This window comes from Heterocephalus glaber, unplaced genomic scaffold, assembly GCF_053883595.1.
Source record: "Heterocephalus glaber isolate CG9 unplaced genomic scaffold, H.glaber_assembly_v1.0 deba00001564, whole genome shotgun sequence".
NCBI classification, from domain to species: domain Eukaryota; kingdom Metazoa; phylum Chordata; class Mammalia; order Rodentia; family Bathyergidae; genus Heterocephalus; species Heterocephalus glaber.
In genome coordinates this window covers 5,241,535-5,257,405 of record NW_028258351.1, presented here as the reverse complement: position 1 = coordinate 5,257,405, position 15,871 = coordinate 5,241,535, and the positions used below count along the sequence as shown (strand labels likewise).

The 15,871-nt window shown below is 39.3% G+C and overlaps 1 protein-coding gene across 2 annotated transcripts; it reads right to left on the bottom strand.

The window, feature by feature from the left end:
* Positions 1–688: 688 nt before the first annotated feature.
* Positions 689–13,766, bottom strand: Slfn14 (schlafen family member 14). 2 transcript variants are annotated; one of them, XM_087191485.1, is made up of 6 exons: positions 13,667–13,766; positions 11,299–11,377; positions 9,765–10,859; positions 8,313–8,441; positions 6,567–7,281; positions 3,086–4,037 (listed from the first exon to the last, which is right to left on the bottom strand). In XM_087191485.1, exons 3-6 carry the CDS (start codon positions 10,813–10,815, stop codon positions 3,203–3,205), a joined length of 2,730 nt encoding a protein of 909 aa, XP_087047611.1. In that variant the 5' UTR covers positions 10,816–10,859; positions 11,299–11,377; positions 13,667–13,766; the 3' UTR covers positions 3,086–3,202. The 2 variants fall into 2 exon arrangements, with proteins under 2 accessions (XP_004870708.1, XP_087047611.1); XM_004870651.3 differs by lacking the exon at positions 11,299–11,377 and having other exon boundaries at positions 689–4,037; positions 13,667–13,744.
* Between the last annotated feature and the right edge of the window lie 2,105 nt (positions 13,767–15,871).

The following is a 15,871-nucleotide window of genomic DNA, read 5'->3' as shown; positions in this document are numbered from 1 at the left end:
TATCTTTCCCTAGATTACGCTATAGACTCCACTCACCATATGGGAGACTGCAAAGTGGGAAAGGGCCACCAGATGATCAACTCAAACAGGATACAAAATGGAATGGACACCATGACTACAACTCAGCAGAAATATTTCTGCCGACAGACTAACACCAGAAGTGAATAAGCAAAGATGAAAAAACAACTGCATGTGCAGTGGTAAAAAATAGGGATGAGTTTTCTTTTGTGGTTCTCTATTTTTTAATCTTTCTGTAATGTCATTAAATGGCTTTTGTAATGAAAGTTCAATTTTTCAAAGTTTCTCAGTGTAGAAAATGTTTTTCTCTAAACATTTCCTGCTGTATAAGTTATTTGAGGAATCATATTGATTTGGGAGAAAACTTCTAGAAACTAAAAATGACCAAGTAGGTTAAAGTCACAAATATTCTAAATACATCTGATCCTTTTCTCAACATGAAATCAAATAAATTACTGTCCATATGAAGATTCAGGTCTTTCACTTTGACGTACAGGAGGCAAAAGAATATAGAAGCTAAAGTGGACTTTTGAATCAAATAGGTTTAGATTCAGATCCTGGGTTCAGGATTTTCTAGTTCTTGTTCCTGGGTAAGGCATTTACTTTTTAAGTCACAGTTTTCTTAACTATAAATTAGAACCAATAAAGGCCCACATTTACAGACAGTTTTCAACATATCAGACTTTATTCAAATTTAGTATTTATTTCAATCCTCACCTTTATCTCCAGGCATAGGTATGAACTTTTATCTGTATTTTACAGATGAGAAAGTGGAGTCTTAATGAGATAAAGTAACTTGCCCAAGGTCATCCACCCAAGTAAGAAGAATTCAAGGGCCGGGGATTTAGCTGAGTGGTGCCACCGCCTGTGTCACAGGTGTAAAGTCCTGAGTTCGATCCCAGGTACCAAAAGGAAAAAAAAAAAAAAAGAATTCAAGGCCAGGGTTAACTTGACCCTAGGACTCAAACTAGCTTACCTTACCTTATTTGGGGCTACTGTATATAATTCAATGAGTGGCTGGAAGGTTAAAAGCTATATTTAAAGTAATTTTCACAATGTCTTGACACATAGTAAATATTAAGTATATATTAGCTGATACATATACATAGCTAATGTCTTAGTTACTTTTCACATTGCTGAGAGAAGATACCCAACACCTAAAGTTAAAGGAGGAAAGGTTTATTTGGGTTCACAGTTTGTAGAGGTTTCAGTCCATAATCGGCTGGCTCCAAGACAAGTTGGCACGGCAGACAGGCATCAAAGAAGAGAAATAGTTCATGGCAGGTAGAAGGTAGGAAAGCAAGCAATGGACCTTACCAGCTTTTTTATGCCCCTCTTATATTCTATCTAGGTTACCTGGACGAGGGCAGTGGCAAACCAATCAGTGGGCTGATCTGGTAATTACCCACCCTTAATCTTACCACCCTTAATTCTAGCATTGCACCATGAATCAGTCACACACTCTAGATTCAGCCATCTGTGAAAAAGCTCCACCTAGACCACATGAGGCTTTGGAGCGACATCTAGACACAAGCCATAACGGCTGGTATATATACATTAAATATATATTAGCTAATATATATACACATATAAATATGTATTAGCTAATACATATACATAGCTATATACATATCAGAGGAGACAGGAATGGAGTTATAGAAAGAAGTATTTTGATGTATTAGCCATTGGCTGGCAGGATTTATTTGTCAAGTCTGCCTGGCTAGGAGAGGAGCCCTTGGTTCTCTCACTGTCTAGCCCCCTCTCTATCTCCACTTGCCTCTTCCAGGCCGTACAACTGGACAAAGAAGACAGCCTTTCCTGATTAAAACAGGGAAGAACGTGAATTTCAAATGCAAATGGCCGAGATAATTCTGAAGTAATAACCAATAAAGGAAAGTACATAATGGCTGTCTTTTACTTCCTCAATTTTCACTTCTTTTAGGCTGAGAATGAAAGAAGGAACAAAACTGAAAATTGATCCTATATGTTTCAAAATCAGGTTTGCTTTCTTTCAACTGAAGACACTAATGAGGTAGCCTAAGGTCCCTCCTTCCACTTGTAGGAGAGGTAGATTTCGAAGGAAAATACTGTCCCTGGAACTCTCTAAATATCCGTTTTATTTGGTAACCAGTGAGATCTGCTCTGATATTATACATATATTTCTAAGAGGCTTTAAAGGAAGGATGGTGGAGACTTTACATTTCAAATCACCAGGAAATATCTCCAAGCTTGTACTGGGAGAAGCCAAGATGCAACATTTTTCCTGGCCATTAATGTTGGGAAAGCCTGACCTTGGGTGGGTCAGGAATCTGACCAGAATCTGATCCTGAGCTTTGCAGATCAAGAAATTCACATTATTTCCAGAAAAGTCAGATGATTCTGTGATGACTGACAGATGCTAACTATAGGAATAATAGCCTCATATACCCTGAATACTTCTTACATTGGAATTAGATGATCAGCTTCCTTTACCAAAAGGCTCTGCTTGTATAACTGCACTCCCTACATTGTTGAATTCACAGATTAGCAAAAGCCACATGCCCACTTGTTACCACAATCCTCACTGTAAATTAACAGAGTGGCTTTTTCATTTACGTGCTGGGCTTTTGTGAGTTTGGTTAGCAAAAAGCCATCCCTGAGAGACTGATCTAGACTTGTAAAGAAGAAAAAAGCTCTTGACCTGTAAAGCTTGAGACTTATAGGTAGTATGAGATGCTAGGAGCTCTGAGTCAAATAATTAGACTGGAGGACACCCTACCACCACCTACAAAATAGGCCAGTGAAGCTGGGGTGCATTGAAGACGAGTTATAACCAAAGATGTGATTAGGAGAGTAGGTCAGAGCACATCACAGAAAGCCTGGGGAACTGGTTTGGTCTGAAAGTTGGGGCACTGGTGGTATGTTAGCAGAGAATTACATAAAAGCAGTTCTCTACTTGAGGATAAATTCTTTGAATGACAAGATGAAAACTGGACTGGGCTAGGAAGCAGGGGACCAATTATAAGTCTGCTATAATTGTACAGGGAGGAGAAGTGGACTGGGAATGAAGGATCTGCCCTAGGAGACATTTCTGCAGCTCCAGGCTAGATCGATGTGCCTTCATTCTTTCCTTGCAATAGTAAAAAGAAGTAGCTGCCTGGGAGTAGCTGCTCTCCCTGGCTTTCTGTGTCATTCAAAAGGATTTTCAGAAGGCTGCCCTCTTTTCATAAAGCAGGTAGAGGTGTTTAATGGCTTTTGAGGCAAACCAGAGCTTATGAAACTCCTCTGACTGGGTACATTCTGGACTGAGCCCAAACACAATATTCCTCTCCAGGCCTGAAAACTGCCAAATACTATCTAAAACAATGCCATCGCCGTGAACACCAGCAGCCTGGCTGAACACAACCTCTGTTGCTCCATGGGTCTTAATTAATTTCATTGCTCTTAGCAGTGCATGTTTATAACGCCCTTGGTCCTCTCCTCTCCTGCACAAAATTGCCACATCTTTGGGCAAATAGCCGCACTGGAACAGGCTGTGACATCTTTCTGCCACATAGTTGGCTATTTGTTCTGTTGTCAGGTTAGTCTTTGTCTCATATACCCCAGGCAGAGCCTGGGCACACATGGCTTCCTCATAGGCATCTTCCTGGAACAATGCTAATGTGTCTGGAGACATGTGAGAAGGAGGGTTTCTTTTGATCCTGTTCATTTCTTCTTTCATGACCTTTGCTATTTCCAGAGCACAGTGGACCCCATTGGTGATTGTTTTCCGAGGAAACTGAGCAGAAGGAGGAGGAAGGCCACTGACATCTGTATGATGGATTTGGAAAGGGTCCAGGAAAAGCCAGAGGATCCCATAGTGAAGGTTTTCACTTCCAGGCCCCTTCACCTTTGGGTAGGTGATGCTCCTAGCTTTCACATACCAATCCCCATATTTACTGCAGAAATTCTCAGTCTCATCCATTACTATGTGTTGAGTTTCGGGGAATTCCCCTTGGATGAAAGTTTTCCGGGTCACAGCTTGGCAGGTGGTCTGTTGGCTGTAGGAATGAAAGAGAGAACAGTGTTGCAGGCTTATAAACAAAGAAAACGCTAGCAGTGTGAAATCAATAGTGAAATCAGGGGTTAATTCTTTTCTGCAGGCTGATTGGTCAAGTCTGAACACCACAGAACTGCTCTACTTACAAGTTGCCTGATAGAATGTAGAATTTTACATTCGACTCCATAGAGTTATCTAGTTAAATCTGTATATATGAAACTTTCATTATTATAAAATAAGTAGGAGAATTTATTTTTTCTATTAATAATCTATTTCTGGCCCTTGACAATCCCCAAAGACAAAAATCCTCACAGCTAAAGGAAATATCAAAAGTAATTTATATTCATCACTAACATTTCTTCACTTTCTGTCCTTTGTGGAGTTGGAGAATAGCCACCTAAAGGCATATCATAATCTTTATATTCAAAAGAGCTAAGAGCCAATTCAAATTCCTTTAAAGCAAACTTATTTCCTCATTTACTTGAAGTATAAAACTAGAAACTTCTGAAGGTTTTGGTAAGGAAAACACTAAAAGGCTGCTGCATTTTGTTAAAAAGAACAACAAATCTATAAGGTTATTCTTCTCTTAGCTCAATTTTCCTGTTTCCTTCTTAACAAATTTGGTTGTTTCCTACCAGATCTAATTTGGGTCCAAATAATAGCATGCATTCTTACAGATTCCTTGATTTTACATAAGCAGTTCTTGAGCCTTTACTCCCTGTGCTTTGATTCATAGCTGTTTATGTTCTTCTCTTCTGGTTTAGACTCTGTAGGCTCTTGAAGAAAAGCAGTGATTTTGACCCATCTCTGTTTCCTCTTCACATTAGATGTTGACTGGGAAATTTAATCATAAAGCTCAATAACAAACTTATCCTTAGCACAGTTTCCAGGATCCTTTATAATCTGGCATCTGCCTCCTTTCCAACATTCCTACTGTATAACCATACTTCTGTGCTGCTCCAGTCAAGCCTCCCATTCCAATTCTGTTGTCTCTTTGCCTTTAAACTGGATGTGTTCTTTGTCAAAAAAAGCCTTCTTGGGCCGGGGATTTAGCTCAGTGGTTTCACCGCCTGCTGTGCAAGTGCGAGGACCCAAGTTCGATCCCCGGTAACCAAAAAAAAATAAACCCTTCACCATTTTATCTACTCCTCCTACCAGTTTCTAAAAAGTGTGCCCAAAGGTCTCCTTCAATAAAGAATATTTGCTAAGCCATCTCAGGTCTAAGTTAAAATAAGGATATCTTTATTATTATACAATGTTTGCTATTTTTCTCTTTGCAGTACTAGGAATTGAACCCATGGCCTTGCACAAAGCCTTTTATTTTTATTTTTTTATTTATCCCCAGCCCCTTTCATTTTTAATTTTGAGACAGGGTCTTGCCAAATTGCACGGGCCAGCCTTGAACTGGTGGTCCTCTTGCCCCTGCTTCCCAAATAGCTGAGATTACAGGCATGTGCTACTGTTCCCAGCTTTGTATTTTTTTTTTTTTTTTTTTGTACTGGGGATCAAACTCGGGTCCTTGTGCTTGCGCAGTAGGCGGTGAAACCACTGAGCTGAATCCCCGGCCCCTTTGTATTATTTTTTAATGGCAAGGTCTTCGATATGTTTTCCCCTCTAACACTAAATGTCAGACAATCCAATGTCTAACATGTAAATTCTACTAAAAAGATTTGTTGTGTAATAAGTAAATCAAGAAAAAAAATCAAAATTATTTTGCCCTCATCTGCTAAATTGTATGATGAACTAATTATTTTACTAAATTAAAAGCTAGAGATTTTAATGAAAACCAAGTTGGCATGCTCTCCTAAAATTATTATTCAGAACAAGTCATACAGATGAAAATATTTTATAAACAAAATTAAATTGTATTTAGCCAGGCATGCTGATGCACACCTGTAATCCCAGGACTTGGGAGGCTGAGGCAGGAGGATTCCCACAAGAGGCCAGCCTGGGCTACATAGTGAGTTCAAGACCAGCCTGAACTAATAAGGAGACGCTATCTCAAAAAACAAACAAACAACAAAAATAAAGAATGAATGAACAAATTATATTTAAATTCAAATTCCTGCTAGGTATAGTGACTAACCTTATGACTTTAAAACTTTAAGTATCAAAAAAATGTGTTTAAAGCAAATGAGCTTTATTTCTATTTTTCTTAGATTTAAGGCCACAGATTGTGGGGAAAATGTTCCTAGTTTTATAAATTTAAAGTTATGCTTACTTGGCTTACTTATAATGAAATATTTAAGCTCAAACATTATAAACACTCATTTCGGGCCAGGGATTTAGCACAATGGCGCTGTGCCTGCCTCACAAGGGCAAGGTCCTGAGTCTGATCCCCAGTACTGGAAAAATAAATAAGTAAATAAATAGCCCATTTGTGCCTCAACTACCTGATCATTTGGAAATATGTATTTGATTAGGCCTCTTGCACTTATGCAGCAAAGAGACACTATATAGACCTAAACTAAAAACTCAAGTCACTTTTGTGTCACTACATTTTTTAAAGTTTAGGTGGTAAAATTCTTACATCACGAAATCCCGTAAGGAGTCACTTTCACAGACATAGAGGATCTCTTTTGGTTTGCAATGGAACAAGTCCTTAATTTTCTCCATGATCTTTATGGCTAGGGCCGTCCTCCTGGTTCCTGGAAAGCAGTAGATGAACAATTCCCGGGTTTCCTGAAGGCTCTTGGATAGCAATTCACACTGCTCTGCTACAAGCAGGTTGGAAAACTCACAACCCAGCTGGTCACTCAGAAGAGACTGAGAGCACAGTGAGATGACCACAAGGGCCTGTAACAAGTCCTCCATTTCATTCTCACTGGCAAGGCTGTAGGATTGGGGATAGTGCACTAGATATTCTGCAGGTCTACACTGGGTGCTGGTCAGGTGCATCAGCCTTGGAATGACACACACCTTCCCTGTGTAGCCACCAACAGCCTGAAGTTTCTGCTTTAGCTGACAAGCTGTGTCGTGGGCATATCCAGGTCCTCCAATCCAACTGGGGTCTATTAGGATTGTATAGAGTACCAGGGGGCTGTTAACTGCTATCAGGAGAGCATCACACAGAACCTTCTGCTCTTTCCTTAGGCCAATATCACCAGCCCAGCTTCTTGAAAATATTACAATCCCCTGAGAACAAGGATGTATCTGTGTCTTCATTAATTCCTCCAGTCCCTTATGATCTGAGAATAGCTTCTCACAGAGGGATTCTGGTTTAAAATGTATTTCTTCCCGTGTCACTGAAAATTCAAGGAAGAGAAGTAGTTACCAAAACTTAAAAAAACATAGTGTATTTCTGCATCAGGGCAGGAAAAGGGGTTTCCTGGTTGCCACGAGAACAACCCCTCTTCACAGCCCAGGGATATAATCAGTTCTTATTTCTTACAGCTCTAGCACCAGGAGGGTTCATCAAAGAACAGTCTCTAGCATCTTTTCCTCAACCCAGGTCCACAAGCGCTGAGAAGGCACTCCTTCTTGTTCAGGGTTTTTTGTGAACCTGATGTATCATTTGGGAAACTAAGAACTTTCCTTGATGATAGTGATTCTTAACCAGAGGCAATTTTGTCCCCTGGCTAGAGGACACTTGACAATGTCTGGAGAATTTTTGTTACAACTGGAGGGATGCTACTGGTATCTAGAGGGCAGAGGCCAGGAATGCTGCGAAAACTCAGCAACGCACAGGACACACACAAACCCTTCTCCCGATAAAGGATTATGCGACTCAAATGTCAACAGCACTGAGGTTAAGAAACTCTGCTTTGAGGGCCAGGGATTTAGCTCAGTGGTTTGGCCACCTGCTGCACAAGTGCAAGGACCCAAGTTCGATCCCCGGTACCAAAAAAAAAAAGAAAGAAACTCTGCTTTAGAAGCGGTTCAGAAGACCCCATAGCTTCTTCTCTACTGAAAGCCAGATGGCAATTTTGTTTCAATAGAGAATGGAGGAATACTCAGCACTCTCAAATTTGGAGAAGAAAAGCTATCTGCGACCTAAAGTCCAACAGCCCACAGAGGTGCAGTGGGGGATTTGGTGACTGGGAAATAAGACGTATATTTTTTTTTCCAGGATGTCTGCTAAGTCCTACATTTGGCTTTCTTTAAGAAGAAATACCAATTCCTCCGAGGTTTTTTTTTTTTTTTTTCCAGTCTTGAGGATTGAACACAGGGCCTTGCACATGCTACCCCATATGCTTTCCCTGTGAGTCATATCCCCACCCCACAACTTAGTTTTACAAAACAAATAGTCCCCTCCACTGAAATCAAGAAAGAATACCTGGAAACAAACATTGTTGCAGAGCCCCCTTAAATTTCGAGACTTTTATGGCATATGCTGGGCTTCTTAGTGGAGATGAAGCTGATGCGAGCGGATGAGCATTGTTGTCTGTGGCCAGACTGGAAGGAGCTGAACAATTGCATAGAAAGTTGTGTCAGACAAAAATAAAAGCAAAAGGACTCTGTATCACCCTTCCTACCGGAGACATGAGATGCGTGTGATGTCTGAGTTGCTGTCTCCCTTGCTATACTTCAGTTTGCGTGTCAGGAAATGAAGTCTCAGGGCTGCTCCAGAAGTCATGCATATTTTAACTCCCTGCATGACTCATCTTGAATGGGCCATTCCACCACTCATGCAAGAGTGAAATGATAATTCTTAAATTCTCTTCCAATGCTGGTGTCTTAATCCAGGTCATCTCTAAGAGGAAAAGACATCTTGTAGGAGTTAGAAAGATGGAGCACAAGTTGTTTTTATTGTTGCAATTATTGTTTAAATCTCTGTCCAAGGTTAGATGGAAATGAACATTATAGAATGTCTAGTTTGGGGGTAAAGAGGATTTAGGACCAAATTTAGGACAAAAAAAACAACAATCCAATAAAATTCTCCAATCACTCAAGTCTTGATCTAATGATCCAAGCTTCTTTTATTGAATTTAGAACATACTGACTGCAAAGGCAAGCTCATAAATTTAGTTCAGTCTATAAGACTTGTACAAATTGATTAGGAATCACCAAGGCTGATTCCAACAAAACTGTAAGGGAAGTAAAAACACTGGGGGCTCCCTTCCCCCACTGCCATCCCCTATCGTAATACCACCTTCTGCATCATTTCCCCAAGCCCAGTGATAAAAGTATTATCTCCTAATATTAAAATAGTTCAAGTTTGTCAAAAAATGTATCCCTTGAAAGATTTAGTGCAGAGTCATTCTTTAATAATGTTTCTCTGAAGATCGTCTTTAGAGTGAGACTTTCTATTTAAACTAGGAAAATCACCCTGCAAACTTTTTTCAACCGGTCTTTACAGTGCATAAAAGAAAATTTTCACAAATGGCTGATGATGTGTACTACAACTTTTCCAAAAAGAAGATTGAAATTTCCAGGTGTGGTGGCACATGCCTGTAATCCCAGCTTTCAGGAGGTCGAGGCAGGAGGATCATGTGAGTTCAAGGACAGCCTATCTCAAAACATGAACAAACAAACAAAGAAAACCAAAACAAATTGAAATCTTAGCATTTCTTGACATCAAAGAGTTCAGGCTCTGAGTTTTTGGAATTAAAAATATTAATTCCCTATCATGAGAGAACCTTTATAAACAAGAACAAATTCTATTTTTACCTAGAATGTATGTCTGAATACTCAAAAAAAAAAAAAAAAAAAAAGAAAGGAAAAAAAAAGAAAAAAAGAGAAATGGGCTCCTCCCTGCTGATTGGACAATGACTTCCCCCCTCTTTACCTGACTGAATGTCCAGCATCATGACTACCCACTGCTCAGCTGTCAGCCTGGTGACAGATTTGTCCCTCATGATCCAGGAATCCGGGTCCTCTGCAAACACTACACAACAGAAGGGCTCTACTTGAACCACACAGACATAGCCATACAGGGCATCTTTCTGATACACGTTCAAGATTTTGGTAGTGAAATTCACCTTGGGCTTCTTACAACAGAAGTGGAACGTGGGCAGTTTATCTATGCAGTTTTCTATTTCTTTTTTTAATAAGTCAGGGTTCACTTTTTCTCTCTTACATCCAAACACTTCTTTGCTCTTATCATCAACCCCAATAATTAGGTATCCCCCTTGAGTGTTGGCAAAAGCAGAGATATAACGAGGCAGCATCTCTTTAATCCGAGGTACAACCTTTTTGGTAGTGAACCTTTTAAACTCAACATGTATTGATTCCGTAAAGTTGAGCTTCTCCTTATATGTGAGTTTCTCCTTTTCTAAAAATTCCAAGGCAGATGTCCTCATATCTTCCTCTTCCTGAACATATTTTTTGAGAACTTTCTGAGGATGCAACTTTGGTCTACCTCTTTGGGCTCTATATGCCTTCTCTCTTAGAAGCTCCAGGGCACTGCTGGCACTCAAGTTGGTAGCAGAGGTTATATCTCTCTGATATAAATTAGAACGCAAGCTGCAAATCCTCAGTGGGAGGCTGAAAACATCTGGGCTCCATGACTTTACAAAAATCAGGAGATCATGTTCCTGCTGCATGTAGTCCAGGTATTTCTGTGAACCTGATGGAAGAAGCTTTTGAAATGAAGTTTCCAAATCTTGCCCCAGCCCATGGCATTGGTAACTATAGGTTTTATCATCAATCTCTGCTTTGATCACACCCCCTCCAGAATTTAGCAGCGCACAGATAGCCTGGATGATTTTTGAATTCTCAGTTCTCTTCAAACAGGCATTGGTCATCTTCTTCCTATTTTCTTCTCCAAAAGTAATTCTGCCCACTTTTACAGTGAGCTCACCATAGACCATCTCTGTATCAGTCTTGTGATTCTCCATCTCAGTAGCCCCTCTGTTCCTCAGTGAGTAGCAGAAATATGCTCCTATAAATAATCGAGAGACAAATGCTGTTTCCACATTAGTGAGAACTCCAGAGAAGACAATACTTTCTTCAAAGCTATAAGTTATTGAAGATACATTTTAACATTGGAAATAGTTATTACTGTTTTCTAACAACATTGCCAAATATCCTTAGCCTTTCTTGCAAGTATAAGCATAGATAAAAGTGAATGATTAACATTTTGCCATAATGAAAAATCAGATTGCTGAAATTGCCAGCCATTTTCACTTAAAATCAGGAAACAACAACATTGAGCCCAGATGTAAAGGGCATGGGTTAGCGAGCCAAAGGAAGCTATTAGAGAATATGCAGAAATGACAGTTGAAATCAGAGGATGCTCCTATTTATAATTCAAAGGAGAAATAAAGAGCAATAGAGAACTAAGGAATATATGTACTATAGGTCTTGATATTAAAACATACAATTTTGGGGCCGGGGATTAAACTCAGTGGTGCCGCCCCCTGCCTCGAATGCACAAGGTCCCGAGTTTGATCCCCAGTACTGAAAAAAAAAAAAAAAATACAATTTTGCCACAAAATGTAATCATTATGTCCTGCAAACATGTACTAATAAAATGAAGATCATAAAATGGGGAAGAAGACATAAAAAGAATTAAGATGTGTTATGTACATATATCAAGTTAATATAAGATTAATGTAATCATTATGTACCAGAAACGTGTATTAATAAAAATTAAAATTTGGATTAAAGATAAGATATATAATTTTTGTATTTTAATGTGTTATTTTATACATTTTAAAAGCTTTATTCTAAAGAGAAATCTACCAGTAAAATACCAGAATAAGAAAAATAAATAAACACAACTGAAATATCTTTCAAATGTGTACGTTATCTACTCTGGAAATATCTGTATGGTATTTTCAGACAATGATTGTCATGAAGATCTGTGGAGTGTGAGGGCTATGCAGTTTATCTGTGAGTATGTGTGTGTGGTTTTTTCTTTCAATTTTTTGTAGCTCACAGTCATAGTAAAGGGCAATGTTCTAAACCAAAAACAAAACAAAACAAAAGGCTTATTCTACTGCTGAAATATTGTCAATAAGTACCAAATGCAGAAATCTTTTTTAGCTCTTCACACACTCTTATAAATTCTAAAAAATGCATCTCTTTTTGTATAATGTGATGAGGAAGTAGGAATTTTCCTTCCTTTCTAATAACCTGTTCTGTGCTATGGGAATCTCTAAAACTTGGAAAAGAACATGAGTCTTTGGGGCATGGTCATTCAACTGGTCAACTCTCCTTTTGCTTCATAGACTGGAGAACAGCCTCCTAAATTGGTCTGAAGCAAATACTTCAGAAAAGACCTCCTTGGCTTTGATTACTTGCAAAACAAAACATTTACTAATGCAATCCAAAGGTCAAGCTCTGGGAGAAGGGCGCCTATCATTGCCTATGTGATGCTTGCCAAGCAAGGTCTCCTGTGGGTGTCATTTAGCCTCAGAAGGAAGAACAGGCATCCAACAGGACATGTGTCCTCCTCTGAGTTAGTGTGCTCTTGATTACCTTCTCACTTCCTTCATACAAACCAGAATCCACCTGAGGAACTCTTTTCAATCTGTAAGCCTCTCCCACATAAATGTGATATTTTACGGATCTTCGATAAATAACATCTTATTGATATCATAGAATCACACAAGTGTTGGAAGCGATTTTACAAATCTTCTAGCCCAACCATCCATCTAATTCTTAAATCCCTTCTGTAATACTCCCAACTCCCAAGAAATGAACATTTCCAGTGACTAATAACGCATTATCTTTGTTTATTGGTTTTTTGTGTTTTGTTTTTTTGGTACCATGGATCGAACTTGGGTCCTTGAGCTTGCAAGGCAGGCGGCGGAACCACTGAGCTAAATCCCCGGCTAATGCCTTATCTTTTAATGCAGTCCATTCTACTTTTAAAGCCGTTGGAAATGGATATAATTGTATAAATTTCAGAGAGCTGTATTTTCAGGTGAAAGCTTTGTTACAGTTTATAAAAGATATTTTCCTACTTGGACATCAGGGCTACAAATAAATGTGACCCCCAGCACCTTTAAGTCTTGGTATTCAAAAAGCTCATAATCTCTACCTTGAACCTAATATTATTCAGCTGGAAGAATGTATTTTTCCCTTTTAAATCCTGACAAATTCTACTGAATGTTTTTAAAGTCTAGGAAAAAGAATTATATAACAATGTGGAGAAGTTGTGGTAAAAGAGTTAAAAAACACTTGCAAAATAAACATTCTCGTGGTATAAAAAAAAAAAGTAGTGAGGCCGGGGATTTAGTTCAGTGGTTTCGCCTCCTGCTGCACAAGCGCAAGGACTCAAGTTTGATCCCCAGTACAAAAAAAAAAAAAGTAGTGCGTTCTATTTTCTGGCAGGTAGTAATGCATTATTTTTTTAAAAATTGTTAATTCTATTTTATGATAGCTTTTAAAGCAGGTCATTCTGTTTTATGTTATCTTATTGTTAGAATGACTACAATTTGTCTCCCCATAACTTTCCCACTCTAATGGGACCCACAACACAAATCTAACTGATGCTGAACTAGCAGACCCTATAGTCTCATGACTCCTATGTCTCATTGATGGTACGTGAAGGCTGATAACAACCATGAAACAAGACAGTGTTCCGAGATTCTAGGTCCATTTGAGTATCCTTCTATCCTTCCCAGAAGTTCTCACTCATTTTCTTTCACAAGTTAGTTACTATTTTAATAACCCATTCATGTTCTCAGACATAAACTGCACCTAAAATAAGATAAATGAGATTTAAATTTTTTTTTTTACCTGATGTTCTTTGTTTTCTTTTGCTGCTTCAGTTCCACATCTGGCTTTGGTCTGAATGTTTGCTTTCTGTCATGGTCCCTGTTGCCCTTTGATAGCAGCCTGGGAGGGGGAGGAACTCTTCCCAGACTCCCCAAGTCTTCATAACATTGACCCACTGAGGGAGACTGATAAGGTCTCAAGAAGACCTTGTGTCAGGGCAGATTACCAGGCCAGAGTCTGACCTCAGGGAGTGAATCAGGTCCTTATAATGTGAAAACTCAGCGTCTTGAGTTAGTAGCCAAAGTTAAATTTATAACCTCTAAGGGCATGAGCATTAATTGCACACATCATGCAAGCACCTCTGCCCTGGTTAATTTTGTTTGCAAGCTCTACATTCATCTTAAATTAAGCTTTACTGTACATATTCATTGAGAGCAGTATTAATTTATTTCTTTACCTTCCAAATTTCTTGTTCTAACCTATTTACTTTTGTTCTTTTTCCTGTTATTCCTCTTTGATAGCATAAGACTCAGCCTAGAAAAATGCACTTAGTTAAGGAGCTGTGTAGCCCTGGTTGGGAGTAATTTTTTATTTAATTTATTTTATTTCCCTTTCTTTTCTTCAACTGTACTGTATTTAATGGCTTACAATGAGAATGAATTATTTTACAATGGAAAACAAATAGGGCTGGAGATTTAGCTCAGTGGTTCCACTGCCTGCCTTGCAAGCAGAAAGTCCCGAGTTCGATCCCTGGTACCAAAAAAAAAAAAAAGAAAAGAAAAAGAAAACAAATAGCAAAAGCAAACAGATGAGAGCCAAGTATCTCATTTAGAGATGTTGTCTAAACTGATTCAAACTTCTCATAGCAGGCTAACTAGCAGCCAGCTGTTGTTGTTGTTGTTGTTGTTGTTGTTGTAATGAACTTGTAAATGTTATGTTATACAGAAACATGGTCTATTCAGATTTGATTAAAGATTTGCAACAGGGAAATAGAGATTATCATGAATTACTTGGAGGATCCTAAACCCAATCACAAGAGATACATAGGCGAGAGACAGAGAGAGATTTCATCTACACAGAACAGGCAGAAGCAATGTAATCATAGAGGTAGATATGGGAGTGACTTAGTCACAGGGAAAGGGATGCTGGCACTTGGTAGAAGATGGGAGAGAAAAGGAATGGCTTCTCCTAAGAGTTTTTTTTTTCTTTTTTTTGTGGTACTAAGGATTGAACCCAAGGCCTTTGCACTAAGCTACATCTCAAGCCATATTTACTTTTTATTTTGAGACCAAGTCTTGGTAAATTGCCCAGGTGAGACTTGAACTTGTGACCCTCCTGCCTCAGCCTCCCAAGTACTGGGATTACAGGCTTGTGCCACCTAGCTCCCCTAGAGTTTTTGGAGTAGGGTCTTGCTAACACCAGAGGCCTAATGAAACTGATGTTAAACTTCTAACTATAAAAGATCTATTTAAAAAAAAACCAGCTGGAGCCAGACATGGTGGTATATTCCCATAATCTCAGCACTCTGGGAGGCTGAGGCTGGAAGGTCACAAGTTAAAGCCCAGCCTGGGCAATGTAGTAACTTAATCAGACCTTGTCTGGCATGGTGGTGCAAGCCTGAGGAGGCTCACCATGAGTTTGAGGCCACCCTGGGCTACACAGTGAGTTCAAGGCCAATCTGAAGTACATTTGAGATGCTGTTTCAAAAAGAATAAATAAAGTCAAAACATTAGGAAGGAAGGTGTGGGATGGTATTAAAATCTGTGGGAAAAGTGAGTGAAGGTCTGGGAAGGTGAGAGGAAGTTGGAGACACATGGGGGGAAGGGCATGGGTATGGGGTATGCATGATGGGGTGGGCTGGAGGAGACAGGCACAAGGAAGCAGCAGTCCTGAGTAGCCATATTCATGTACAGAACCCACTACTGGGCTTTAGGATCTGGGGAAGGAAAAAGAAAAAAAAATGAAATTATACTGGGGATGTAGCTCAGTGCAGATGCCCTGGGTTCAGTCCCCAGTACCACTAAATAAATACCTACTGGGTGTGGTCATTGAAGCCTGTAATCCCAGCTACTTGGGGAGGTAGAGGCAGGAGGATTGCAAGTTGGAGGCCTGCCTGGGCAATTTAGTGAGACACTGACTCAAAATAAAAAACAAAAAGGGCTGGGAATGTAATTCAGTGTGAAGACTCTAGATTCAATTTCCAGTACCAAAAAACAAAATGCACAT

Bases quoted from the DNA above. Each gene is read 5' to 3' on its own strand.
- Slfn14 (XM_087191485.1), bottom strand. From the start codon at position 10,815: ATGGAGAATCACAAGACTGATACAGAGATGGTCTATGGTGAGCTCACT. The intron at 8,442-9,764 runs GTAAAGAGGGGG...GCAATTGTTCAG, and splicing joins GATGCTGGACATTCAGTCAG to CTCCTTCCAGTCTGGCCACA. The intron at 4,038-6,566 runs GTAAGAATTTTA...TCATTCCTACAG, and splicing joins TCCTTACGGGATTTCGTGAT to CCAACAGACCACCTGCCAAG.